Source organism: Mustela erminea, chromosome 10 (genome assembly GCF_009829155.1).
Source record: "Mustela erminea isolate mMusErm1 chromosome 10, mMusErm1.Pri, whole genome shotgun sequence".
Taxonomy (NCBI): Eukaryota; Metazoa; Chordata; class Mammalia; order Carnivora; family Mustelidae; genus Mustela; species Mustela erminea.
Window position 1 is genome coordinate 72,150,625 of NC_045623.1, and position 25,516 is coordinate 72,176,140.

At 50.0% G+C, this 25,516-nt stretch overlaps 1 protein-coding gene and 1 long non-coding RNA gene across 3 annotated transcripts in view; one reads left to right on the plus strand and one right to left on the minus strand.

The window, feature by feature from the left end:
- Nucleotides 1-571: 571 nt before the first annotated feature.
- On the minus strand, nt 572-14,828 carry LOC116600960. Of its 2 annotated transcripts, XR_004289869.1 has the most exons (4): nt 14,371-14,828; nt 11,989-12,187; nt 6,806-7,026; nt 572-620 (listed from the first exon to the last, which is right to left on the minus strand). It is a non-coding gene; the product is annotated as an uncharacterized LOC116600960 (long non-coding RNA). The 2 variants fall into 2 exon arrangements; XR_004289868.1 differs by lacking the exons at nt 6,806-7,026; nt 11,989-12,187 and having other exon boundaries at nt 591-620.
- TRABD2B (TraB domain containing 2B) overlaps nt 13,596-25,516 on the plus strand; it is a 199,759-nt gene continuing 187,838 nt past the window's right edge. Inside the window, exons 1-2 of the mRNA XM_032361501.1 lie at nt 13,596-14,278; nt 16,302-16,862. Coding sequence (XP_032217392.1) covers nt 14,177-14,278; nt 16,302-16,862 — 663 coding nt within the window. The 5' untranslated portion in view covers nt 13,596-14,176. The remainder of the gene's footprint in view (nt 14,279-16,301; nt 16,863-25,516) is intronic.

Consider the following 25,516-nt stretch of genomic DNA (forward strand, 5'->3'; position numbering starts at 1 on the left):
GGACATTGCTGCTATAAACATTCGGGTGCACGTGCCCCTTCGGATCAATATGTTTGTATCTTTAGGGTAAATACCCAGTAGTGCAATGGCTGGGTCATAGGGCAGTTCTATTTTCAACATTTTGAGGAACCTCCATGCTGTTTTCCAGAGTGGTTGCACCAGCTTGCATTCCCACCAACAGTGTAGGAGGGTTCCCCTTTCTCCGCATCCTCGCCAGCATCTGTCATTTCCTGACTTGTTGATTTTAGCCATTCTGACTGGTGTGAGGTGATATCTCATTGTGGTTTTGATTTGTATTTCCCTGATGCCGAGCGATACGGAGCACTTTTTCATGTGTCTGTTGGCCATCTGGATGTCTTCTTTGCAGAAATGTCTGTTCATGTCCTCTGCCCATTTCTTGATTGGATTATTTGTTCTTTGGGTATTGAGTTTGCTAAGTTCTTTATAGATTTTGGACACTAGTCCTTTATCTGATATGTCGTTTGCAAATATCTTCTCGCATTCTGTCAGTTGTCTTTCGATTTTGTTAACTGTTTCCTTTGCTGTGCAAAAGCTTTTGATCTTGATGAAATCCCAATAGTTCATTTTTGCCCTTGCTTCCCTTGCCTTTGGCGATGTTCCTAGGAAGATAGCAACGTTTATTTTTAAGAACATATACAAATGAAAAATACACATTAAATTACCAATAACAAGAATGAGGAGGGAATATCATTACAGATCCATATGGTCATCTCACTAGATATATTTTAAAAAAAGGTAAGGTTGTGGGAAATAAAAGCAATATACAAAATTCAGTTGTATTTTATATATGTGCAAAGCACAGTCATAAATTGAAAATTTTAAATTGTTTTTAATACTTTATTTACTTGTCAGAAAGAGAGTGAGAGAGTGAGCAAGCACAAGCAGAGGGAGCAGCAGGCAGAGGGAGAGGGAGAAGCAGGCTCCCTGCTAAGCAGGGAGCCAGATGCAGGGCTTAATCCCAGGACCCAGCGATCATGACCTGAGCTGAAGGGAGACGCTTAACCAACTGAGCTCCCAGGTGTCCCCATAAATTGAAAATTTTAAAATGCTATGTATAACAGTATTAAAAATTATGAAATACTTAGGGAAAATTATTATAAAAGATATACATGTTATACATGCTGAAAATCACAAAATATTGCCAGGGGAAGTTAAAGAAAAGCTAAAAAAAGATAAGCCATGCTTATGAATCATAAGATTAAAAATGTAAATTCTCCCCCTGATTGATCTGGAGATTCATTGCAGTCTCAGTCAGAAACTCAGCAGGATTTTGTGCAAAAATTGACAAACTGATTCTAAAATCTGTATGAAAATGCAAATGACTTAAGGTAGCCAAAGAAATTTGAAAATGAAGAACAAAGTTCGAAGACATACACTGCCTAGCTGTTTAGCTAATTTTTTTTTTAATATTTTATCTATTTATTTGACAGAGAGATCACAAGTAGGCAGAGAGGCAGGCAGAGAGAGAGGAAGAGAAGCAGGCCCCCTGTCAAGCAGAGAGCCAGATGCGGGGCTTGATCCCAGGACCCCGGGATCATGACCTGAGCTGAAGGCAGAGGCTTTAACCCATGGAGCCACCCAGGTGCCCCTGTTTAGCTAATTTTAAAGCTATAATAATAAAGGCAGTGCGGTGTTGCTGTAAATACATATATCAGTGGAGCAAAATAGTCCAAATATAGGCCCACACATCAGCAACAAATGATTTTTTATAAAGGTGCAAAGGCAAGGCAGTACAGAAAGGATAATCTTTTTAACACATGAGACTGGGACGATAGTCATTTCCAAAGAAGAAGGAGGAGGAGGAGGAAGAGGAGGAGGAAGAGGGAGGAGGAGGAGCTCTTGATCCTTACCTCACACTTCATACAAAATTCAACTGAAAATGGATTACTGAACCTAATTGTAAAACCTAAAACTATAAAACTTCTGGGAGAAAGCCAAGGAAAGAAAACCTTAGTGACCATGAGTTAGGCCAAGATCTTTAAAATAAGGCACAAAAAGCACGAGTTATTAAACAAACAAAAAACCTGGATTTCTTAGAAGTTAAAAAAATTTGCTCTTCAGAAGGCATTCTTCAGAAAACGAAAATACAAGCCATGTCCTGGGAGAAAACACGAATCTGCAAAACTCTTGTTTGACAAAAGATTTGTGAACACAATATTGAGGAAGTTATCACAAGTCAGGAAAAAGTCAAACAGCCCAGTAGTCCGTGTGCCAAAACTTCGAACAAAGGATTCACTCACTAAGAATGTCAAAGAAGTACGAGAAAGATGCAACATCATTAGTCACTGGAGAAGTGCACATTAAAACCACAATGAGAGACCACTTCACACCCACAAGGATGACTGTAATCACAAAAATGGGACAGGTCAAGTGTTGGTGAGGGGTTGGAACAAATGGCATTCTCCCACCTCTTACATCTTGGTAAATGCCTGACACAGTGGAAGTGCCCCCAATATGTTATCAATTAGCCGTAGCAGCCATTAGGAATATGAAGGATGCACAAAGTTAAATGAAAAACACAGACACAAGCTCTACCCTCATGAGGCTTCTGTCTAGCCATATTCTCTCCCTCTAGATGTGACAGTCCTTTGAATTCACTGTCTTAATAATTCACTGTCTGAAGAACTGTTTTCCTAGTCCTGCTCTAATTAATGTTTTAGGTTATGGCTGGAAACAGTGATTACTTCAGCTGTGAGATGTCTGGAAGTCTGGAGGAAAAAGGCTCTAGAACGGTGAAGAAATGGTTGGCACTGATTCGGCTAGACCTCTAGCATGAGCTGCTGATTTGAGAGGAGAAGAAAGAAGTAGGACTGGAGACAGTCTGGACAGATTAAGGGAAAAGCTCTGAGGCAGAAAATTCAGCTAAGCGGGGGCACTTCTGCCACTTGGAAGGCTGATTGGATTCAAAGGGTCATTGCTTCTCGACGGAGGCAGCTGTGGTATATTGAAAGAGCAGGTCTACAATCAGAACAGCTCAGCAGCTGGAAGATTCTGGACAAATCATTTCATCTCTCTTAGCCTCCAATCCCTGGGCACATAGATGACAGATGTACGACTTAGTAAATCAATGAATGAGACAACTGCAGAATGTTGGAACCAGCATGGGTTCTAGGAACAAGGAATCTTTTTAAATTATTTTTAATTTAAAGTCAATCAGCCAAGGTATAGTACATCCTTAGTTTTTGATACAATGTTCAATGATTCATTAGTGGAGCTTAACACCCAGTGCTCATCATACCATGTGCCCTCTTTAATGCCCATCACCACACAAGGAATCTTTAAAATGGTGATCAAGAGAGTAGACACAGGCAAAACCTTTTACATAAGGAAGGGAAGAAAGAACAATGAGACACAGAGTGACCTTGTCTCTGTGAATCTATGAATAGTGACCTTGTCTCTGTGAATCTATGACGAAGACAGTGGAGAAGACTTGCTCCATGGGATCCCGAGAGAGGGAACCAGTCCCTTGTGGATATAAGGTATGCTGATGCACACCTCAGACAGGCGGAGGCAGACTCGATTTACGGATGTTTCTAAATGTTAAGAGTTGTTTTAAAGTGGAGTTGGCTACCTCAGAAGGAAGTGAGTTTCTTGTCGCTAAATGTCTTAAGTAGCCTCTGAGTAGGATTAATGAGAAGACGTAGCATGCATAACAGATGAGAAGGAGAGAATCCAACCCGAATTCTAAATTGAGAAAAATGGAGTTTCGAATTTGGATATGACGAGTTTAGAGGGAAAGCAGAGCATGCAAGTAGAGGAGGGAACGTCTGTAACTGGGGGTACACCTGGAACGTCATCATGAAAATGTCGAGAACTAAAGAAAGTCAACAGATTCCCCATTACTGGTTTGGGTAAGTAAAGGCCAAGTGATTCTAAATATTTGCAGAAGTGTGCTGGTGGGCGTCCCCCAAGCCACTGCCAGCTTGCACAGTGCCTGGTGGAGTCAAACACAGAAGCAGGTCCTCGCCTCCGGCTGGATAGCACTGCCCGCTCACGTCCTCAGCAGAGTGCCCTTGTGCGCAGTGTACCCTGTCCCCTGTGGGGGCTCTGGAGACCCCGGTGCCATGGACACTCAAGACTTCTTCAGAAGGTGTTCATGTTGCAGATGACTCGTGCTCTTTTATAACTATTTTTTAAAATTTTATTTATTTATGACAGAGAGAGATAGTGAGAGAGGGAACACCAGTGTGGGGAAGCTAGAGAGGGAGAAGCAGACTCCCTGCTGAGCAGGGGGCCTGATACGGGGCTCGATCCCAGGATAATGGAATCATGACCTGAATTGAAGGCAGAGGCTTAACCACCTGAGCCACCCAGGTGCCCCTATAACTATTTATTTACTTGAGAGAGCGAGAGCGGGCGCATTTGCAGAGGGGAGAGGGAGGAGAAGCCGAGGGAGAGGGAGTGAGAAGTTCTTAAACAAGCTCCATGCCCGGCTCACAGCCTGACCCAGGGCTCCTTCTCACGACCCTGAGATCATGACCTGAGCCGACGTCAAGAGTTAGACGCTCAGCCAAGTGAGCCACCCAGGTGCCCCTTATAACTTTTTCAGAAGAGCGCCACAGTGTTTATCCTAGGACAGGATGTACCTTAGAGCCCTCTTCTTATCAGTATTATTAATAATAATCATAAAAGTAATATTCCCAGCTTCGACCGTACACCAAGTGCTCTCACGTCCCTCAGCTTGATCCCCACAACAAAGCTGGGAGCCCCGCCTTGCTGTTGTTTTCGCTCCACAGATGAGGACAAGGAGATCTGGAGGGAGGAAGCTGGGAAGTTGTGAAGCTTTTTCTTATACAGCTTGTGTTTGGCAGTTACAAGCTCTTAGTCACTATAGAAATGCATACACTGGGGCGCCTGGGTGGCTCAGCGAGTTGAAGCCTCTGCCTTGGGCTCAGGTCCTGATCCCAGGACCTGGGATGGAGCCCCGAGCCCCATATCGGGCTCTCTGCTCAGCAGGGAGCCTGCTTCCTCCTCTCTCTCTGCCTGCCTCTCTGCCTACTTGTGATTTCTGTCAAATAAATAAATAAATAAATCTTTAAAAAAAAAAAAAAAAAAGAAAAAAGAAAAGAAATGCATACATTAACTTGCATAAATCACATGGTCCTGCAAGGGCCCAGATAAAAGGAGGAAGCTGAAAGACCCACATCACCCCTAGATGATGGTTGAACCACCAATTACCCCCCCCTTAACCCTTTATACTTCATTTAGCTCTGCTTGAGTCCATCTGGACAACCTCTGTACTTGCTCTCTCCTGCCTCAGCCTGGCCCTCTCATTCTGGTGAATCCCAAATTTTGGCCCCTTTGGATAGCCTCCTGTTCTTAACTCCCTCCTATGAAGACACGCCACAAGAATGGTTCTACTCTGAATGACTGCGTCCTCGGACAGGTCATGGGGGCTCCCTTCTTTGAGACTGTCATATGCTAGCTGCCTTCCCTCAACAGCAGCTGAAATGTCCCACCAAAGATTAGCCTGTCCACTGCCTTTGGATCTCAAGTATCTTGCGCTCTCTCTCGTGCCTCTCAAGGCTGTCTCCGGTAGAGCCCTCTCTCCCTGGGATCCCAAGTTCCTTCCTTCTGCCCATCCTTCCTATCAGCATATAAGCACCCTGTATGGCCCATGTTCTAAAAGGTCTCTCCATTGCCCCCATGTTCTTATGCCACTCCATTACTTTTAAGCCTTTTCCCCCACAGCCTGAGAAGGGTTGCCTGAACTGGCTGTTTCGGCTTCCTCTCCTCCCTCTGTTCTCAATCTGTGGAGTTTTTGTCCCTAGCAATCCACTGAAATGCCTCCCGGCGACCTCCCTGCGGTCAAATCTAATGGTCACTTCCCTGGTTTCTTTCACTGGGTATCCTGCCTTCTTGCCTTCTGGTGTTCTTCTACTTCTGTTGCTTGGGGTGGAGGCTCCTCTCTCAAACTGGAAATGAGTAGGTCCTCTGGTGTTAGCCGCAGGCTTTCTCTGTCTTCTCTGTCTTTCAGGTGGGCCCTTTGCTTTAAATAGCTTTAAATAGCATCCCTGTGCAATGGAACCCAACCTTCCAGCCTGGACTGCTCTGCTGAGCCCCGCGTTCACATGTAGGCTGCTTCCCTAGCACCTCTAGGACCCCAGTGGGCAGCTCATACTTAACATGACCTAAAACCGTATTCTTGTCACCCCTCTCAGTAAATGCAGCCAGTCCCTCAGGACAAAACCCTCAGTGTTTCTTTTGATTCCTCTGGCCCCTTCATCCCCATGGCCTACCTGCCATCTGGCTCTAACTGTATGATCCAAATCTGCTCACTTTCCTCGTTCTCTACAACCTCCTCACCCCAAGCACTGCCCTAAAGCCCTTAGCGGGCTCCTGAGGCCCACACTACAGTCTGATCCATCTTCTAAAAATGCCAATCAGGTCATGTTACTCCTCTTTAAAACCCTCCTCTAGCTTCTCAGCAAAGCTGGAATTCCAGCGTCTTCCTTTGACCCACATCTCTTTGTGATCTCTTAGGATTTTCTCCCTTGTGTCCGATGCATCCAGCTTTGCTGGATTTCTGTCTTGTCCCAAACACACCAAAGGTGGCTTTCTTCTTTCGGGGCTTTGCCCTCCACTGGGAATGCTCTTTCCACAGATCTTTCCCTGGCAAACTCTTCCTGGTTCACCGGACACTCTATGACTTCCATTGTCTCCACTGGTAATGGTTACCACTCTATTATTTGTCTTCATTAACTAGGAAGTAAGGTCTGTGGGAGCAAAAACTCTACCCATCTGGTTGCCCAGTTCTTTAGTACCAGGCACGGATTAGACTCACCACACACATGCGATGCATGAAGGAACGAATGATTCCTCTCATGCCCTTTCAGGAGTCACCATCGCTACCACATGCCAGGCACAGAAGTAGGCACCTGCTGAGCGTGAGCTCCGTCAGGCACATGGCAGGCTCTGGAGCCACACTGCCTTGTTTCAGATCCTGGCTCCACTGATGACCAGCCGTGTGACTCTGGGCAGGTTTGGGGACCTCAGTTTCCTCATCTGTAAAATAAGGATAATAATAGTATCTTCCTCATCAATTTACTACAAACGAGTAAGAGGTAACACATTTAAATAAAGTGATAAGAACAGTGTTGGGTACACAGTACATTGTCAGTAAAAGTTTGTGAAGATGAGAACCTCCAGGGGCACCTGGGTGGCTCAGTGGGTTAAGCCTCTGCCTTTGGCTCAGGTCATGATTTCAGGGTCCTAGGATCGAGCCCCTCAGTGGGTTCTCTGCTCAGCAGGGAGCCTACTTCCCCTCTACCCCCTTACCCCCCACCTGCCTCTCTGCCTACTTGTGATCTCTGTCTGTCAAAAAAAAAAAAAAAAAAAAAAAGAGATGAGAATCTCCAAACAGCAACTCTGTAAGACAGGATTCCTCAATCTCAGTATGACTGGTATTCTGTGGGGGGAGAGTTCCTTGTTGTGGGAACTGTCCCACTCACGGTAGGATGCTTAACAGCACCCAGGACTTCTACCCACCAGAGGCCAGCAGCACCTTCCCAGTTATGATAACCAAAAATGTCTTTAGATATTGCCGAGCGTTTCCATGAGGGCAGAAAGGGCAAAACCATTTTCTGTAGGGCTTATACTTTTACTCCTATTGACAAATATGAAATTGGAAGTTCTCTGAGTTTAAATAAGTTGCCCAAAGTCTTACTACAACCTCCGTAGATGCAGGCGTCACCAGCACTCTCACCCCAAGAACTGCCCTAGTGCCCTTAGGGATACAAAGCAAAGGAGCCAGAATTCATACTCCTGTCATTCTGGTCCCACAGCACATGGTCTTTTCTCCACGGCTTACCCTGTTGGAGGCCCGAGCCCCCCTTCCCTCCCCCCAGCCGGCTCACACACTCACAGATCCGTGCTAATTACATAGCAATGTAAAACGTTATATGTGGTTTGTTATTTTATATCCAGGAACATGGCCTATAGCCTTCATTACATAAAGCAGCTGTGTGTATACTCGGGGTCTAAGTGCTACTTAGTGGTCAGCTCGATGGGGTATTTTGTTTCAGGCATCACATTTCTTTTTCCCCTTTCCATACTTCTTCTGAATCCTAAAAGGAGGGATGGGGCCTGGCACAGCTTGGCTAGAGTGAAAGGCACAAGTCTCCTAAAGGACAATTGTCCCATGTCCTAATGAGGTGAGAGACAGTCCAGGATGCGCTGTATGCGGTGTGAAGTGTCCCCCAGTGATTGTGCGTGTGTGTGTGTGTGTGTGTGTGTGTGTGTGTGATCAGAAGCCACACCCAATCAGCTCATGCTACCCGTGCTAACTTTCCACCTGTGTCAGAAAGGAAGCAAGTGGTTTCATAGAAAGAACTAGACCGTCCAGGCCTCTAATCATCAACTGTGACTTGAATATGCCATGTATCCCCTCTGAGACTCTGTTTCCTAATCTTTAAAATGGGGTAAAAATATCTGTCTCACAGTGTTGCCGAGACCCGTTAGATAAAAGGTCCTGCACAGAACTGGTCTACGACAACCCCTAGCTGCTTGCCCTCCTGCACCTGCAGATCGCCTCCTGCCACCAACTGTGTCGCCCAAGACCGCCCTCCAGCCCACCTTCTTCTCCAGCCTGGATGTCCTATTCCCAGCCCCACAGCCGTCCCTGCGCTTTCTCTTTCCATCTGTTGAAATGCTACCTTTCCTTCATTGCCTAAGTCAAATCTCCACTACTCCTAGATGATGTCCTTGACATTCCAATTCTCTCTGATGTCTCCTGACTCTCACAATACTACAGCACTCACTTGGCACTTAAATGCATTGCAACTAGACGCCTGAGTATTTCTATCTTGTTTCAAAACTGCAAGTAGCCAGAGGTCCGGACCATACTCCTTCATGCCTAGTACACTATATGGTACATGTGGGGATGCAATAAGCATTTGTGAATTAAGTCAGTGCAGAGCACTGGTGTGTCACTGATGCCTGCACACATCTCACCTAGAACCTGACATGGAGTCACTCTCAATTCCACCTGCAATTCATGCAGGGCAAGCTGGGAAGAATATATCCTCTGAATGGTAAGACCAAAGGCTTCCCACATTCATGCATGGCCCTTCCTGCTGCAGTCTTATTTCCAACCTTCCTTAGTGTTTCTGAAATGCTAAGTCTCCCCCGTCATCATTCACAGATTCCCAAATATGTCAGACCCTTAAACTCCCATACCTCTGCACATGCTCTTTCTACTGTCTGAAATAACCTTCCCCTTCTCATCCTCCCCCTCCAAATCTCACTCAACCTTGAAGACCAACTTTATTTTTATTTATTTATTTGCTATTATCCATTATTTATTTGTCATTATTCGTTATTCATTTATTTATTTATTTATTTATATCTTTATAAATATTTTATATATTTATATATAAATATATAATTAAATACATTTATATATATAAATATATATATATATATATTTATTTGGTTTTCATTTATCTTACCTTCTTACAAAGAACTTTGCTGATTTCCTCTCTCTGAAGTCTGACTTTCTCAACAAAAGTTGCTCCCCTAACATATACACACACCCCATGTGTCTCCCAAATCACATGATTTGCATCTCTTGTCTCCCTCCCTGGATGGCAAGTTCTGTGAGGACAACATGTGGGCTGATTCCTTCCTGTTCTCCACACCTCCACTGAGCTGGACCACAGGTGGGCTTTTTTTTTTTTTTTTAATTATTCTTTTTAAGTTGTTTTTGTTTTGTTTTGCTGTTTGTTTGTTTGTTTGTTTGTTTTACAAGGCTATCTTGTGTAGCGACTCCGATCCATGCCCTGCAATCCTGTGTCTACTTCCGCACTTTCATGAGGGAATGCCCTTTTCTAAATCATCTCAGTATCTGATATTTTCTAGTTCTTTCCATCCCTCTAGACTGTCTTCAGCACTGTTGATGCTGCGGGGTCCTGGAATCTGCTCTCCTTCCCCCACCCTCCCTGCCCCCAAAGCAGTCCTGTCTTTCAGTCATCAGCAGTTAACTTCCGGACAAGGAAGGCTGGGCTGGAGAAGCCAGAGCTCGGGGTGAGTGAGAGATGGGCACATCTGGAAGAGGGGCTGAACTAGAAGTCAGGCCCAGCGGGGCCCATCTGAAAACACCAATGGGGCCAGCAACCCAAGCAATGGCCAGCGAAGAGGGCAGCCATCGGGCCCAGAGCAAAGTGCCTCCTTTGGGTCAGGTGAACAGGGAGCCCCTCGTTTCCTTCCCTGAGGGATGCCCTTTGGCAGGACCCGGGGCTCCTGGATCTGTTTAAGAGGCAGATTTTGTTGGTTTAGTTACGCTACAAGGCTTCTGTGTCTGCCCGGGCTGTTACAGCCTACAGATTCCTGGTACCCATCTGATTGAACAACTTCATTAAATTGCAATAAAAGGAAAGTGGGCCGGATGTGCACTGGAGAGGAGGCAGGTGGCTGAGTCCGGCGCCTGCTTCCTGAGCCCAGTGCCTTTCCCATCCTGCCTACAGGCCCCAGGGCAGGCAGTGGTCATGGCGTTCTGAACTCTAGTGTTGGACACAGAAGATTCTTAAGGGCTATTTTCTCCATGAGCCTGCTCATACCAGTGGCAGGGCAACCGAGGTCCAGTGAGGCCAGCCGAACTCTCTGAAGCTTCTCAGGGAGTCATTAGCAGAAGCAACAGTGAATCTCCAGGATTTTAGGACTGCTCATTGGGACTTATCTCACTCCACCAAGTGGGAGGAAAAAATTGTTAGAAAACACTAAGACCCTTGTTTTTGAGGAGCACCCTTTCCTGGAGGCCCAAACTTGTTTGTCCCTTGTTTTTTGGTAACAGCTTTATGGAAATATAATTCACATACCGTACAATTCGTTCATTTAAAGTGTATAATTCAATGGTTTGTAGTATGTCCACAGCGTTGTGCTAACTTCACCATAATTAATTCTCGACGATTTTCATTACTCCCCAAAGCAACCCAGTACTTTTCACCCCAGGTCCCTCAAGTTCCCTGTTCCTCCTAATCCTACTAATCTACTTGCTGCCTCTATTATTCTCTGCCTCTGGACCTTTTATACGAGTAAATCATATCATTTTTGCCTTTTTGTGACTGGTTTCCTTTATTCGGTGTAACATTTTCAAAACTGATCTGCACAGAAATGTGTATCAGTACTTCATTTCTTTTTCTGGACAAATAATATTCCAGCATGAGAATATATCACATTTTGTATGTCCACTCATCTATAGATGGACATTTGGGTTGTTTGTCCTGTCTAGTTATCTTCAAAAATACTACTACTTTGTGTTGATGAATGTTTTCAACTCTCTTTCCAGCTAAGAGTGGAAAAACCTGTTCATTCTTGCATCTTATTAACAATATCCGTAACATCGCTGGTGGAGATCCAAAGTACTGTGCACAGATTGACTTAGAAAAATAGGGCAGGAGGGGCTCCTGGGTGGCTCAGTCAGTTAAGCGTCTATCTCTTGATTTCGGCTCAGGTCATGATCTCAGAGTTGTGAGACTGAGTCCTGCATCAGACTCTGCACTGAGTGTGGAACCTGCTTAAGGTTCTCTCTCTCCGCCCCTCCCCAGCTCAATCTCTCTCCTCTATCTCTCAAAAAAAAAAAATGTATATATATATATTATATATATATATATTTATATTTATATTTATAAGGAAGCTGGATGGAGAAAGAGAGGCACAGAGAGGTTAACTCTTTTGACTCTCGTCACACAGCCATAAGATAGGGCCATGAAGGAAGAAGTCATAGCTGGTACTCATGACAATTAGCCAATGAAACTTTTATAATTTTAGGGGAAAAAGGCTTGGAACATTTTAAAAATCACACACACATTCACAGGCCTCATTGCTTTAATTATATGGGTCCATTTTTAACTTGATCAGGTCCTTTGTTACCCTCTGTCTGCCTTGTGTCTTCTAACTCCCCATGTCACCCTCCCTCTCAGTGGAATGAACTCCTCCCCCCACCTCTCAACTGTTTTACCTCATCCTTACCAAGAGCAGTGGGAGCTCTGGAGCCTCGGGGAACAGGGATTCTTTAAAGGACTTCTCTTTTGTCACAGCTGCAGTTCTCAGAGCTCTGTGTGTGGGACACATGGAGCCACACTATTCTCTCACAGCATCCAGGCACTCTGGCCTGCTCTGCATCTGTCGCCAGATGTGCGCTCGCTGAGAATGAGGTGGGTCTGGATACCTAGTTGTTTGAACCATATGAAATTGCCAACATTAGTTATTTCGGATCTATAAAAACAACAATCTCATGTGGTTCAACCTGCAAGTCTCTGGTATCCCTGTCCTTCCCTTCCGTGTTCTGGTCCCCAGCGTGGCCGGAAGACACAACTTCAGGTCCTGCCACTGGCCTTCTGTTCCAAGGTCCCTCCCAGGAGTCTTCACTGAGCCTCCAAGCTGTGTTAGGAGACCTTCCTCTCTGTTTGTAATCTGCAGTACTTTTGTCTGTCCTGGCACTCATTGCCTGATTTTAACTGCCTCTTTGCATAACTGTCCCTGCCTTTCTCTCTAGGCTATGGGCTCCTGACAATTCTACCTAATTCCATACTTCAGTCTCTTTTGTCAGCATAGGAGGAATTAGTGAAGTTTCATTTAATAGCACTAAGCAAGGGTGCCTGTGACTCAGTTTCCCCACTTGCTGAAAATGGCCCAGAAGCCTGTGCCCTGCCCTTTGGTTTTCTTTAAGCTTCATTCGCTTCTCAGGAAGAGAAGGTTGGTTTTAAGAGCTCTCTCAATTCCTGTGGTGTAAGGTTTGGGAGTATGAATCTTCCCTGTTCCCTGGCCATTTACAGGGATCCTGGGCAGGTCCAAGAAAGTTAATGAGACAAGACTGTTTAAATGGAAGGTGCCAAGGAGTTGTGAGGAAGACTACTTTGTTGTTTTGTTTTAATTCAGCTAGAGTTTGCAGAGCACCTACTAAGCACATGCCAGTGTTAGCCAGGAGCAGTGTGATACAAAGTTGTAATTACCAGTTTCCCTGGTTTCCCTTTGAGTGCTGCCTTCCCCCCCTCCCCCCAGTCTGGGAGTGCCTGCCCACTCCTGCTTCTTTCGCTGTTAACTCCTACCAGGACCTGCGCATCAAATGCTTAGGGGATGCTGGTTCGCATCCCCGAATTCATCACCCAACCCTGTCCACGGAAAAGCCCACTGAAGTTGGCTGAGCGGAGCCTCGGCCCGGGCGCCCCCTGGTGGCCGCGAACGGAAGCTACGGCTGGCGGGGAGCGGGCCAGGGGAAGGGGGAGCGATGGGGGAGGAGGAGGCACGGGCAGGGGAGGAGAGGAAAAAGTTGCGCTGGGAAGTTTGGAAAGTGGGGAAGTGGCTGCTGCGGGCTTCGCCTCCCTCCGCGCGTGTGTGAGGGAGCGAGCGAGGGAGCGAGAGAAGAGCGAGCGAGCGCCTGCCATGCCCATCAGACCCCGCCTCGCTGCGCCCGGGCGCGGAGCTCGCCCCGACTCCCTGCGGCCCGGCCCGGCCCGGCGCGGCCCGGCGCGGCCCCGGCCCCCCGCCCCCTGCGCCGGGTCCTCCCCTCCCCCCGCCCCGGCGGCCCCAGCCCCCCGCCCGGCCCGGCTCCGCGCCGCTCTCCCGCCCTCCTCCCTCCCTCCCTCCCGGCCGCGGAGCAGCATGGCGGAGCCCGGGCAGCGGCCGCGCGGCCGCCCGCCGCCCCTCTGAGCCCGGCTCTGGGGCAGCCGGGCGCCCCAGACCCGACCCCCGCCCCGCCGCGCCCGCCGCCGCACTTGTCCCACCGCGCGCCCCCTGGAGCGCCGCGCACCCCTGGGACCCTTGCGCTCCCGGCCCCCCGCGTAACCCGGGACCCCGCGCGCCCTGGGAGCCCGGTACCGCCCCGGGACCCCGCGCGTCCCAGGACCGCGACGCAGCTCCGGGACGTCGGCGCGCTCTGGGACCCGCGCGCTCTCAGAACCCCGGACTCGGCCAACCGGGCTGCGCGCCTGGGGAGGGGCCCCGCCTCAGAGGGTCCCCCTCTTCCAGCAGACGGAGCCCCGCCCCAGAGGGACCCCCAGGTCCGGCAGGGACACCCAGCCCAGCCCCAGAGGGCTCCCAGCATCCCGTCGCTGGAGCCCCGCGTCCCGGAGGAACCTCCGTGCCCAGCTGGGGGCTCCCCGCCCCGCCGAGGGGGCGCCGCCCAGGAGGGTCCCCGCGCCCCGCGGGCCCCGGCAGGATGCACGCCGCCCTGGCGGGGCCGCTGCTCGCCGCCCTCCTCGCCACCGCCCGCGCCCGCCCGCAGCCCCCGGACGGAGGACAGTGCCGGCCGCCCGGATCGGTGAGCGAGCGCCTGCCCAGCCACTCTCCCGGCTGCCCAGCCACTCCAACCCGTGGGGACGAGGGCTGGGGGGTCCTGCCTTCCGCACCCACCTCAGCCCACCCGCTCCATCTCCGCTCGCCGGGCGCTGCCTCGGGCGCCCTTCCCCGGCTCCTGCCGCCCGGGCTCCAGCTCCGCGCCGGGAGCCGAGATGGGGCGCTCCCTCTCCAGCTCCTTCTCCACACGCTGACGCTCTCGGGCTCTCCTCGACTTTCGCTCCTGGTCCTGCTTGGACGTTTCCTCCCTCTACCCCTTTGACTCGCTTCTTTCTCACTTTATCCTGTCTTTACCCTTCTGCTTGCTCTCTGCCCACTTCTGACCCTGTTTCTACCATCCCTTGTCCTTCTCTGTTCTGACTTCCATCAGACCTTTCCTCTCCAATTTCCACTCTGTCCCTCTCACAGGCTTCCCTCTCCCCCGTTCCTCCCACTCTAACCTAAGGCAAACTTTCTCCCTGGTGCTGGTTCCCATCGCTGTCTCCCTCTCCAGCCCAGGGCCCAGCACCCAGTCTCCCAACTGCCCCCATTTCACTAAAAGGAGGAAGATTCCAGAGGAGAGGAAAAGGAAGTGCCAGGGCATGCTGGCCTAATATCTCTTTGGGAGCTGAGTAATTACTGGTTCTTCTAAATTTTCCTTCTCAACTACAGAATCCCTTGATTTCTCTCAGTCTCCCTCCCTCCAGGTGTAAATTGATGCATTGAAAATAACACTTATTTGGAGGCCAGGGAACAGGAAAAGGCTTTGTAGGGTCCTCGCTCACTGCTGGGTTAGCAGGGAGTTAGCTGACCTTGGGCAAGGTGCACCTCCAGCGTCCTGATTTTTGCAGGAACTGGGAGGTCAGTGGCCAGCTGGGAGGTCGGGGCAAGTCTAGCTCCTGTATGCTAGGATTCACGATTTTTAGTTGTTAGTAAAATAAGGTAATGATCTCCCACCCAGCTTGTCACACAGTTTTCATTTGTGCTGGAATCAGGCAGAAACATTTTATAGGTTGACCTCGGGCTGCAGGTTGTCAGTAGCCCATCCAGGGGCTTTTCTGGTTGGAAAATGACTTTGCCTGGGAGAAATGATAGTCTCTTTCTCGTGCGCTTTAAGTCCTGGTCCAGTGCTAGATCTGGAGAAAGGACCTCTGTGTCCATGCTCCTCCTCACCCCCACAAACACTTCTCAGAGCTTCAGATCTTAGAAAATGACAGAGTTGGAGTTGAGGCCAGGTATAGCGTTTTAGGGGAGGAGTTCGAAGCCCCAGGGTATGTACATTTCTGGGGACTAAGTCCGAGTATTTAGCCTGCAGCTTTTAAAGTGCTTTCTCATCTGTGGTGGAGCCAAGCAGCATACACTCCAGGCCTTCCCTCCGACTAGAACGCCGGATCCGCCCTGGTGAATGGGAAGTAGCTGTTTAAATAGGTGTGCTATTTTTAATAGGTGTTCTGCTTTCAAAGTGCTCTTGGCATGTATCTTCTAATGGCTGGATTTAAAAGTTATATGACTTCCTCCCTTCTTGCCAGAGCAGGACTCTTGGTCCCCCTCTCCCCCACCCTCCACACGCAACACCACCGGGGAAGGTTTGGCTTGGCCGGGCACGAATGTTCTCAGGTGCTGCAGCGGTCCTTGGCCCTCACAGGGAAAGCTAATCGGAACGAGAGCTTCCTTTGGTGCGTGCCTCCTCTGTGCCTGGCGCTGCTCTTAGGGCTCACTAACGGGTGTTTTCTCTTGTCACCGTCCCCTGAGGTGCTGCTTTCACCCCCATTTCACAGATGGGGAAACCGAGTCTGTGGGAAGTGGAACAGTGTGCTTAAGGTCATGCAGCTGAGACAGGACAAAGGCGGCATTTGAATGTGGGTCTTCCTGCTTCCGAAGTCCTTGCTCTTGCCCTGAGCCCTCGTGGGCCTCTGCCTCCCAACCCACCCCTACCCACGTCTCCCTAGGCTACCCCAGGTTTCCTGCACTGCCTGCAGCCTCACTGCCTGCCTTCTCTCCCACTGCAGCAGAGGGAGCTGAACTCCTTCCTGTGGACGATCCGGCGTGACCCCCCGGCGTACCTTTTTGGCACCATCCACGTGCCCTACACGCGCGTGTGGGACTTCATCCCGGACAACTCCAAGGCAGCCTTTCAGGCCAGCGCTCGCGTCTACTTTGAGCTGGACCTGACCGACCCCTATACCATCTCAGCGCTGGCCAGCTGCCAGCTGCTCCCGCACGGCGAGAACCTGCAGGACGTGCTGCCGCGGGAGCTCTACTGGCGCCTGAAGCGCCACCTGGACTACGTGAAGCTGATGATGCCCTCGTGGATGACGCCGGCGCAGCGGGGCAAGGGGCTCTATGCCGACTACCTGTTCAACGCCATCGCGGGCAACTGGGAGCGCAAGAGACCCGTGTGGGTGATGCTCATGGTCAACTCGCTCACGGAGACGGATGTGCGCTCCCGCGGCGTGCCCGTGCTGGATCTCTACCTGGCCCAGCAGGCCGAGAGGATGAAGAAGAGCACCGGGGCCGTGGAGCGGGTGGAGGAGCAGTGCCACCCTCTTAATGGGCTCAACTTCTCCCAGGTAGGCGCTTGGCTGAACCGGGCAGCCCTGCTGTCTTTCTCTCCGATAGCCTTCCTCCTTCAGGCGCCTTCCTATGGGAGAGGCTCTTTCCTATGGGAGAGGCTCTTTCGGGTGGAGAGTCACCTCTCGGGCGCCTTGAGTGGTGGGTCGGGGGGCAAGCTGGTATGTGCTAGAATTCGGGCTAAGAGTTGGGGTGTCTGCTTCTATCTCAACGTGCTACCTGTTGGGTTAGGCACTCCCCACTTGCTGTGCTTGCCTGAGCGGAAAGAATTTTCCTGGGAGCATCAGAGTGAGGAAAACAAAAAGAACAAAGCTGCAGGTTTGTGTCCAGCTTCACCGAGGCCCCCGGGGTCTCAGGAGCAGGAGGCTGTCCTGAGGCGATTCCGTGAGCCTGCCTGGGCAGCAGCGTGTATGGACAGAGGGTACGCAGAGGGAGTCATGCAGCTTTGGGGGCAGGGGATGTGTCGTGGACCCAGTGCCCCATGACTCTGGCTGACTGTTGAGGGTTAAGCACTGCTGAGTTGCGCACCCCGTCCACCAGCCTGGGCCTGCTCTTGCATGGCTCTAGGCGACCCTCGGACTGCCTCCCTGGGCCTGGAGAAAGTCAACAAGGAGAGTTTTGGGGTTAATAATTTCAGAGCAGTGTGTTCACTTAAAGGTTGACAGTTCTGGTTTCTGGACCTCGAGAGTAGGGGCAGTGGGGGAAGGGAAGAGCTTTGGAGGTTTAAAGTCTCCAGCTGCCAGAGACCTGATCCAGCAAAATGTCATTAAAAGCCCCATCTCCGTGGGCAGAGGTCACTTGTAACTCACTGGCCCCAAACTCAGCTCGGAGACCCTGGGAACAATGAGTTCACATCTGTGCCTGGAGGACAGGCTGTCAATCTGGAGACAGGGGCTCCACATCAGGGCTGGTGGCTCTGGCAAGGAGGCGCAAAAACAGGGCTTGGGCCAAGGAGCCGGGTGGGGTGCAGCCCCCAAGGCATGTTTCTCCGTTCAGGAGGCAGCCTCGTAAGTTGGCCAGGCTAGAAACTACCACTGGGACCAGACCTGCTTGCCTCTCCCAGGATGTGGCAGACTCTTCCCCAGGGAAACAGTGGCAGAAACCGATCCCCCTTTGGAGATCTTCTGGCCTTTGTTTTTCCAGGGGAAATGCAATATTGTCCCCGGGGAGGTAAGAAGCCAGATTGATTTGCCGGCCAAATGAAAGGCGGGTTTGTCGGTTCTCCTGCTGGCTCTCCCATAATTGTGGAGTCCTTACCCAGAGGGCCCCAGTGGCAGGAATATTGGGGCAGTTAGTCACGCCCCGCAGGGTTCTGACTACGCCTGACTCCTTCTCCACGGGGGAAAATCCTGTGCATTCTCTGGCCCGGGCCCTGAAGCCTCTGCACATAGCGGCTTTCTCCCTCTGAAGTGACTTTTCTCTTGCCAGCCTCGGGAGCTGATATTATCTGTGTCGGGCTCCACAGTGCTCACCGCCCATCTCATTTTGGAGGCAGGTTTGTGGGAGGCCTCTCTGTTCAGAGACCTCACGTCTGGCCTCGATATCTTTTTTAGGCCGGGGAGGTGGGGCATCTGAGATCCCTGTCCGTACCCTCTTTGTACCAACCACAGAGGAATCGGAGGAGAGCTAGAGGGAGCCTAGAGAGCCCTCTGGTGCGAGAGCCCCCGGCTTTAATCTGTCTCTCTTAAAACAACAAAACTATCTTTCTTCGGTGTCTGGAAACGCTGCTGTTCAACCAAATGACGGCTTTGGTAGGTTGAAAACATTTGCTGGCAAGTGTGTGAAGTTACGTTTTAGGAAAAGTTCCCGAGAGCCATTTATCGGCCAGCAAGGAGCCCGCTGACAGTCTCCAAAGCCCATGTTTGAAGATCAAACGGACTCAAATCTCTGGTTTCAAAAATGCGCCCACCCCATCCACCAGCCTGGGCGCGCTGTTAAAATTGTTCTTGGGTCGAGCTCCTCAAGAGGGATGTAGGAAGCAAGCCCGGAACAAAAGAAAGCAGGACTCCTCTTGGTTCCCTAATCTGCACACCCTTCACCACCTGCCAGAGTGTCCGAGCCCCGCCAATTTGTCCTGTTATCATTTTGGAGCGAGGTGCTGAAATCTCTCCTCCATCCCCGTGGGCAGCTGCGGGCTGACTGGGAAGGGAGGGATTCCAGGGCTTGGGCGGATGGCCGTGTTAAGGGTCCTCAACCCCAAAGTCAGAAACGAGCAGCCTTCTCCGTAAAATTGTATGTGCGCGTGCACAGTTTGATATGAACATCTGTGATGCATTATTGTACCAAAATATCTGTTAAGTGCATCAGATTTTTATTTTTTCTTTCCTCTCAGCATTACTGTTATTGCAAAATATTTGGTGCAGGGAAACAATGAGAGAGGAAGGCGGGAAAAAGGAACCTTTAAAGAGAGAGACTTTTTGTTAAGAGCTAGGGTTTTAGTTTGAGTTTTAGTATTTCTCAAATTTTTATATTTTCTTCTAGGCAGAAATCGCACATGTTTCCTTTGCTAAGAGGAGAAAGAAAGCGTACATTTTAGGATTCCATGGGGAGGAGGAGCCCCTGAAAACGTGTCTGGTCTCTGATTTCAATATAAACTGAGAGGGCTGGGCCCAGCATGAACGTGGGTTTGCAGTGTGACCTTGGGCAAGTCAGTTCCCCTCTCTTGGCCTGGTTTTTCCTGCCTATGAGATGAGATGCCAGGATTAGGTCATTATTGAAGCCCCTTCCAGGCCTGACATTCCACGGGACAGTTGGACTCCATTCCACCTGCCAGGCCCCCTGCACGCAGGAGGCAGCTTTTCAATTTTGGTGGATGCTGGCTCAGGTGAGCACTCAGAAAGTCTGGACTACTTGCCCAAGGTCACGTGGCTGATGAGGAACAGAGCCAGTCTAGCTGGCCCTAAAAGAAGCCTTCCCGCTTCCTGCTGCCCTGTGCCCACTCCGTATTTCCTGTCCTTCTCCGATTCTTCCTTCAGTCCTTCCTGCTGTTTCTTTCTCCCCTTTAGGGCTCAAGAGCCTAACATTTTACTTCTTGGAGCACCTCTACTTACAGAGAAAGTATTTTGTTTGGCTATGGGGCTGGAGTGATGATGGTGAAGGCCCTGCTGTGTTAGACAGCTCACACAGCAGCTGAGAGACAGCAGACTTGCTTCTGGGTTTCAGTCCCTGCTCTGGCTCTAAAGCCAATGACTCAGGTATAACTTGGTGTTGCCGTCTGTCAAATGGGGCAGGGGTGACCGGCCTTCCACAATCGAGGGGGTTTTGTGAGGCAATGAGAAGACACTGCTTGTGTGTAAAATGACTACTTCGATGTAGGTCCTGTGCTTGGGAAATAGTTAGGGCAGGGCTCCAGGACAGGGGAAGAGGAAGGTGCCAGGGGACGCCTCATCTCTGCCCTGTAGCACCTTCTCCATCAGCCATATCCACGCCCGTCCTTTGTAGAGCAGAGCAACACTGGAGTGGGGTGGTGGCAGCCCCTGCCCACGGGGACCTGAGGATGCCTGAGCCTTGAGTCCAGATCTTGTGACAATCTTGGGACCTGCAGATTTCAATCAGCTCTGTCGGCTGCCTCCCGAGACTGGCACTGGCTGCCACTAACTAGCAGGGCTAATCAGGGGATGTCCTTCTCCCTCTAGGGGGCCTCAGTCCTCCCCAACCCGGAACAGTGGACACACTGGATGAGAATGCCTCTAAGTCCGTACTTCTCCAGGCACAACATAGCAAGGACTCCGCCATTCTGTACTTGGCTGTGTTGTAACAGACATGTGGACGTTACCCACCCGATGTGTATAAAGCTTGAGCCCTCAGGCATAGTGGCCAAGGGTGTCTAGAAAGTTTGTAAAATTCTTCAGCCCCCTCTACTAGAGAGTTAGAAACCATGAAACCATCATTGATTGAGCTCTGCCTCCACACAGGGCCCTGTGTTATACTTCATAAGTACACATTCTCTGGTGCTCATGGAGATGTGACAAGTCATATCATCATGTCTCTTTGACAGACAATAAATGGGGGCAGTGTTCACACAGCCAGGCTGGGGGACTCAGCATTCCAACTCAGGTGTGTCTGATGCTAGAGCCCAAGCTTTTCGGACATCTGAAAGATGAGTTCATTTTTGTTTTTAGTAGTCAGATGACACTACCTGGTGATGTGTGCGTGCGTGTGTGTGTGTGTGTGTGTGTGTGTGTGTTGGAGTTGGGGGGAGATAATCATTTTTTGCCAAAAATTAAATAAAATATGATAGAGATCATTGAAATGGGCCCAAATTGATTTTCTCCTTGGCTTATAAATTGGATCTGAAGGTGATTCTAAAATAGAAGTTCCCAAAGACATTCTGCGCATGAGTTGCTTTCTTGGAAGGAGTCCCTAGCTTTCCAAGGGACCACTGTGAATCTGTGCCCCTAACACTGGCTAAGTCAGCACGGTTGAACAAAGAAGAGTCTCCCTATAGTCAGAGTGCCTGTACTTATACCCTGAGGGGCCAGCACATGTTATTAGGTGCTCAACAAATACTTGGGGAATGAAAGAATGAATGAATGAATGGTCAGACACCATGCGATGACCATGCTTCCCTTCTGCCATCCTGCACTAAGGGATGAGTGAATGGAGAATGAATGGAGACTGTATAAGCCACAGTGGGGAACCTCCTCCTTGAACTTGAATAGCTCCATGCGTTCCTACAGGGACACAAAATGTCGACATCATCAAGTGGGTAGTGCACCTACAAAGCAGGCTCTAGCCCTCACCTCATTCCTCCCTTGCCTGTGACTTTGGGCTAGTCCTTTTCCCTCTCTGGGCCTCAGTTGCTCCCTCTGTTCCTCGAGGGGTTGGCTGGATAATTTCCAGGGTCAGCCCCATTCTGACTTCTCCGGCACTTGTCTCTGGCCCCCACATCTTAAAGGCCCGGGGCCACCCTGAGGTTTTGAGCCTGGGCGGGGCTGATAGTCTAATCTTCGGCAGGCCGCTGCTGATACCTAATTATCTGGAAGCCTGTTGGTTCCGGTGGGTGATCCTGCTGCCTCCCGCTGCCAGTCTGTGGAGCAGAGAGCCCAGCCTGCCGTGGCACAGCCCCTGGACACCTGCCCAACCTCGGAGCCTCTCCTTCCCTGGGGCTCCTTTCCCTCACTGGCTTCCTCACTCACTCAGCCCGAGTGCCTTCCTGTGCTGGGCGGTGCAGTGCTGGGGGCAGACCTGGGAATGGCCTAGTCTTTAGCTGCAGAGAGTTCACTGTCGAGCCAGGGAGAGTGGGGATCATTAGTCCCATTTTAAAGCCGTACCAACTGAGGCATAGAGCAACTGTATATTAGTCTCTCTTGCGTCCTGGTTCTCCACACCTCGCAAGGAGACTCTGTTCGTCCTTTCTCTTCCTATTGTATGTGCCCATATTTCAGAACATGTCTCTCATTTCCCATCCTGCAGGAGTGGCCATTCTCAAGTTCTCCCACCCTCCCTGAGTCTCCACAGCAGCCACAGCAGCAATGACCCTGGTCCCTCGAGCCTGCAGCTCTGGTCCCTACTCAGGGCCTCCTATCAGATCTCTGTGCCCTTCCAGGAATGAAGGGAACAGACACCTCCCCGAGACTCCCAGGTCATGCTGAGTCCTCTTCTCCCCAGAGGTCACCCAGGGGGTGCGAGCCCCTCAATCAGAGTTGGATCAGAACAAGCTAGCCTAGTAACACCAGATCCTAGACCAAGAGACAAGGGCCCTCCAGCCTCACCTTTGCCTGGTGCTTCTGCAGCCCGCCCCATCTGCTGTCTCCTACTGGAGCTCTGTGGTTGGGAGTTGTTCAGCCAATGTGTATCACATGTTATGAAGTCCCTCTGGGGACCCCCTAGCACTGACCCCAGGCATGCGTAATCCCAGGTTCTTTGTGTGCATGGAGAGCGGTTTGCTGAGAATCCCTGCTGGCTCGGCAGGCTCTGTCCGCTCTCCTTGACCTGGGTAACTCACACTTGAACATGGAATATATTTTCCCAACATGTGGCAGGAGGAAAACAAACTCAGGAGCAGACACACAGGATGGCTTAGGTACCACCATCAAAGGAGAGCGAGGCCAGAAAGCCAGAGGTGACCAAGATGTCATGAAATAGTCTAGTCTTGGGATCAGAAGCTCACAGCGTGAAGTCTTCCACACTTGCATACTCTCTGAATCATACGCCAGGACCCGGCGGCTCGGGGAATCTAAGAATGGTGAAATCTTAGAACATGAGGCTCAGAGGCATTTTTTGACTCGAAGAATCTTCACATCATGAAATCCTAGCCGCTGAGCTTTGAAGAATTTTCAGCTCATAGACACAGACTTCTAAAATCTTAAGAGTTGGAAGGGACCAGTCCTCAAGAATTCCAAGAAGCCCCATCGGCAAACACATTGATCTCCTTCCCACAACCCGCCAGCCCGATCCCGGGCCACAGGGAGAAAGCGTGAGCGGGGAAGCACTCTGTGACGGAGATAAAAATGGGAATGTGCCTTTGTTAATAGTTCCCATTTGGCCATCTCTCAAAGCCAGGAAGAGGTCGCCTGGTAATGCAGCTTTCCAAGGGAGGGAGCTGAAGAATGCGAGGACAGCCATGGCCTGGCAGCGTTCTTCCCTGCTTGAGTTTGCTTCTAAGTAGTATCCACTTCACTCCCTTTTATCCCCCATCACTGGCTCTCTGTCCGCCTACTTAATCCACAGGCAGCTGGTGGCCCAGCCTTCAGTTGTGCTCAGCGGCTGCCAAGCTGTCTCGCCTAGCAGCTCCTTGAGATCACAGGCTTTTAAATCTACGCAGTATATCCGCTGGAACACAAAACTGTTGCCCCAAGCTTGGAAACACTGTTGCTTTGCTGAGCCCCCTCCCTCTCCAGGAATTTCCTCCCTTTCTCTTCTAATTCTGAATCTTGTGCGATTTCCAAGGCTCTGCTCAAAGCTCTGCCTCCTCCAAGAAGTCTTCCTGGAATGCTCCTAAATCTAATCTACTCTGGAAGACTCAGGCCAAAGCTTTCCCTGGTGACCCAGTCACGTACGTTCTATGTTCTTTCCCTCTGTGGAATTTCTTCTTATGACATTTTATGATATTCTCTCCACACATATTTTACTTTGTAAGTATTACCGAGACAGTCTTTTCTTTCCTAATAGACCGCGATTCAACATCTAGCACCAGCTAAGCTCACAATTGATTACAAAATTAGACAGAATGTGCTCCTGTTCTAAAGTTGGGGCTTTGCGGTGTATTCTGTGGTTGGGGTGTTGGCAGCCCTGGATGCTAAGAAAGGGCCGCCTCTTGGCCTCTGTATTCACCGAAAGTCCTCAGACTTCCTACCTGAGACAGCAGAAGAGTTCAGTCCCATTGCTGGCCCATTTGGTCAGCACTTTGTGACATCCGTGGGCGCTACTGGATTTCTCTCTCTCTCCATCCTAGAACACTTTCTCTTCCTCATCTGTTACTTGCAAACAAAGGGCTCTTTTTCCCCTCCTCTTTACTATCCATAGCACATTTGAGCCTCTCCAGGCTCACTACTGTCCCACTTTATTTTCCGTTTAAAATGTTTTATTTTATCCCTTACTGGCTACTTGGATTTTGGGCCCCCGTGATGCTGACCTCTTCTAGTTCTGGCTCCCTCCCTCTCTGCCACACAGTCCTTGGTCATGCCTCCATGCACAGGCTTCTGCTGTTCCTTCTACCTGACAGCCCTTTCCAGTATTTATTGTTCGGCTGACTCGGACTCCTCTGAAGTGGTTAGGATTCCTAAGGGCAATCATTTTTAAAGCCTGGACTCTTCCAATGCCCCTTTATAGCCAGACTTTAATCCGTGGTCGCTGGATTGTATGCTGTGGGCAGACACCACCTAATGCTAACTCAGCAGTTTGTGTTTAGATGCTATGATGTAATTGATTTTCAGCACTGTGGGACTTTTTCATTTATTTATTTATGTCTTTTTAAAATTGAGGTATAATTAACATAACATTCAGGTGTACAGCGTACTGATTCAATATTTGTATATATTGCAAAAAAGCATTGTGTCTTTGGAGGATCGATGGGTGTCTCAGTCTACGGACTGCTAGAATAACAAAATCCCATAGACCGTGTGGCTCAAACAACAGAAATTTACTTTGCTGGAGGCTGGAAGTCTGAGACTGGGGTGGGAGAGGTGGACAGAGCAAGAGAGAGTGGGAGAGAGAGAGAGAGAGATGAGTTGAGTTGAAAGTGGGAAAGAGCTAGCATTCTGATGTCTCATAAGGGCACTAAGCCTGTCACAAGGTCCCCACCTTCATGACCTCTTCTAAACTGAATTATGTCATAAACTCTCCGTCTCCTAATACCATCATTGTGGGGGCTTGGGCTTCAACATATGAATTAGGGTGAGGAAGACACATTCAGACTCTATCAGTGGGTGAGTTGTATCGGGATCCCCCCAAATGCCTGAGTGCCCCTGAAAAAAGCCAAGTCACAGGCCAGGCCCATGCAACCCAGAGCCCTGTGCCACCTTTGGGTGACAGCCTGGGACGACAGGACAGGTGCGGTGGCACCTGCTGGTGGGGTCTGTCCCTCCCCTGACTGGGTAAGGTGGGAGATTTGGGATCAGCATCTGACCACTTCCTCCCTCCCCTACAGGCAGGGCAAATAGCTCCCCTGCCCTGAGCTGAGACCTTGTTTGTCACCTTTTATTCTTGGGGT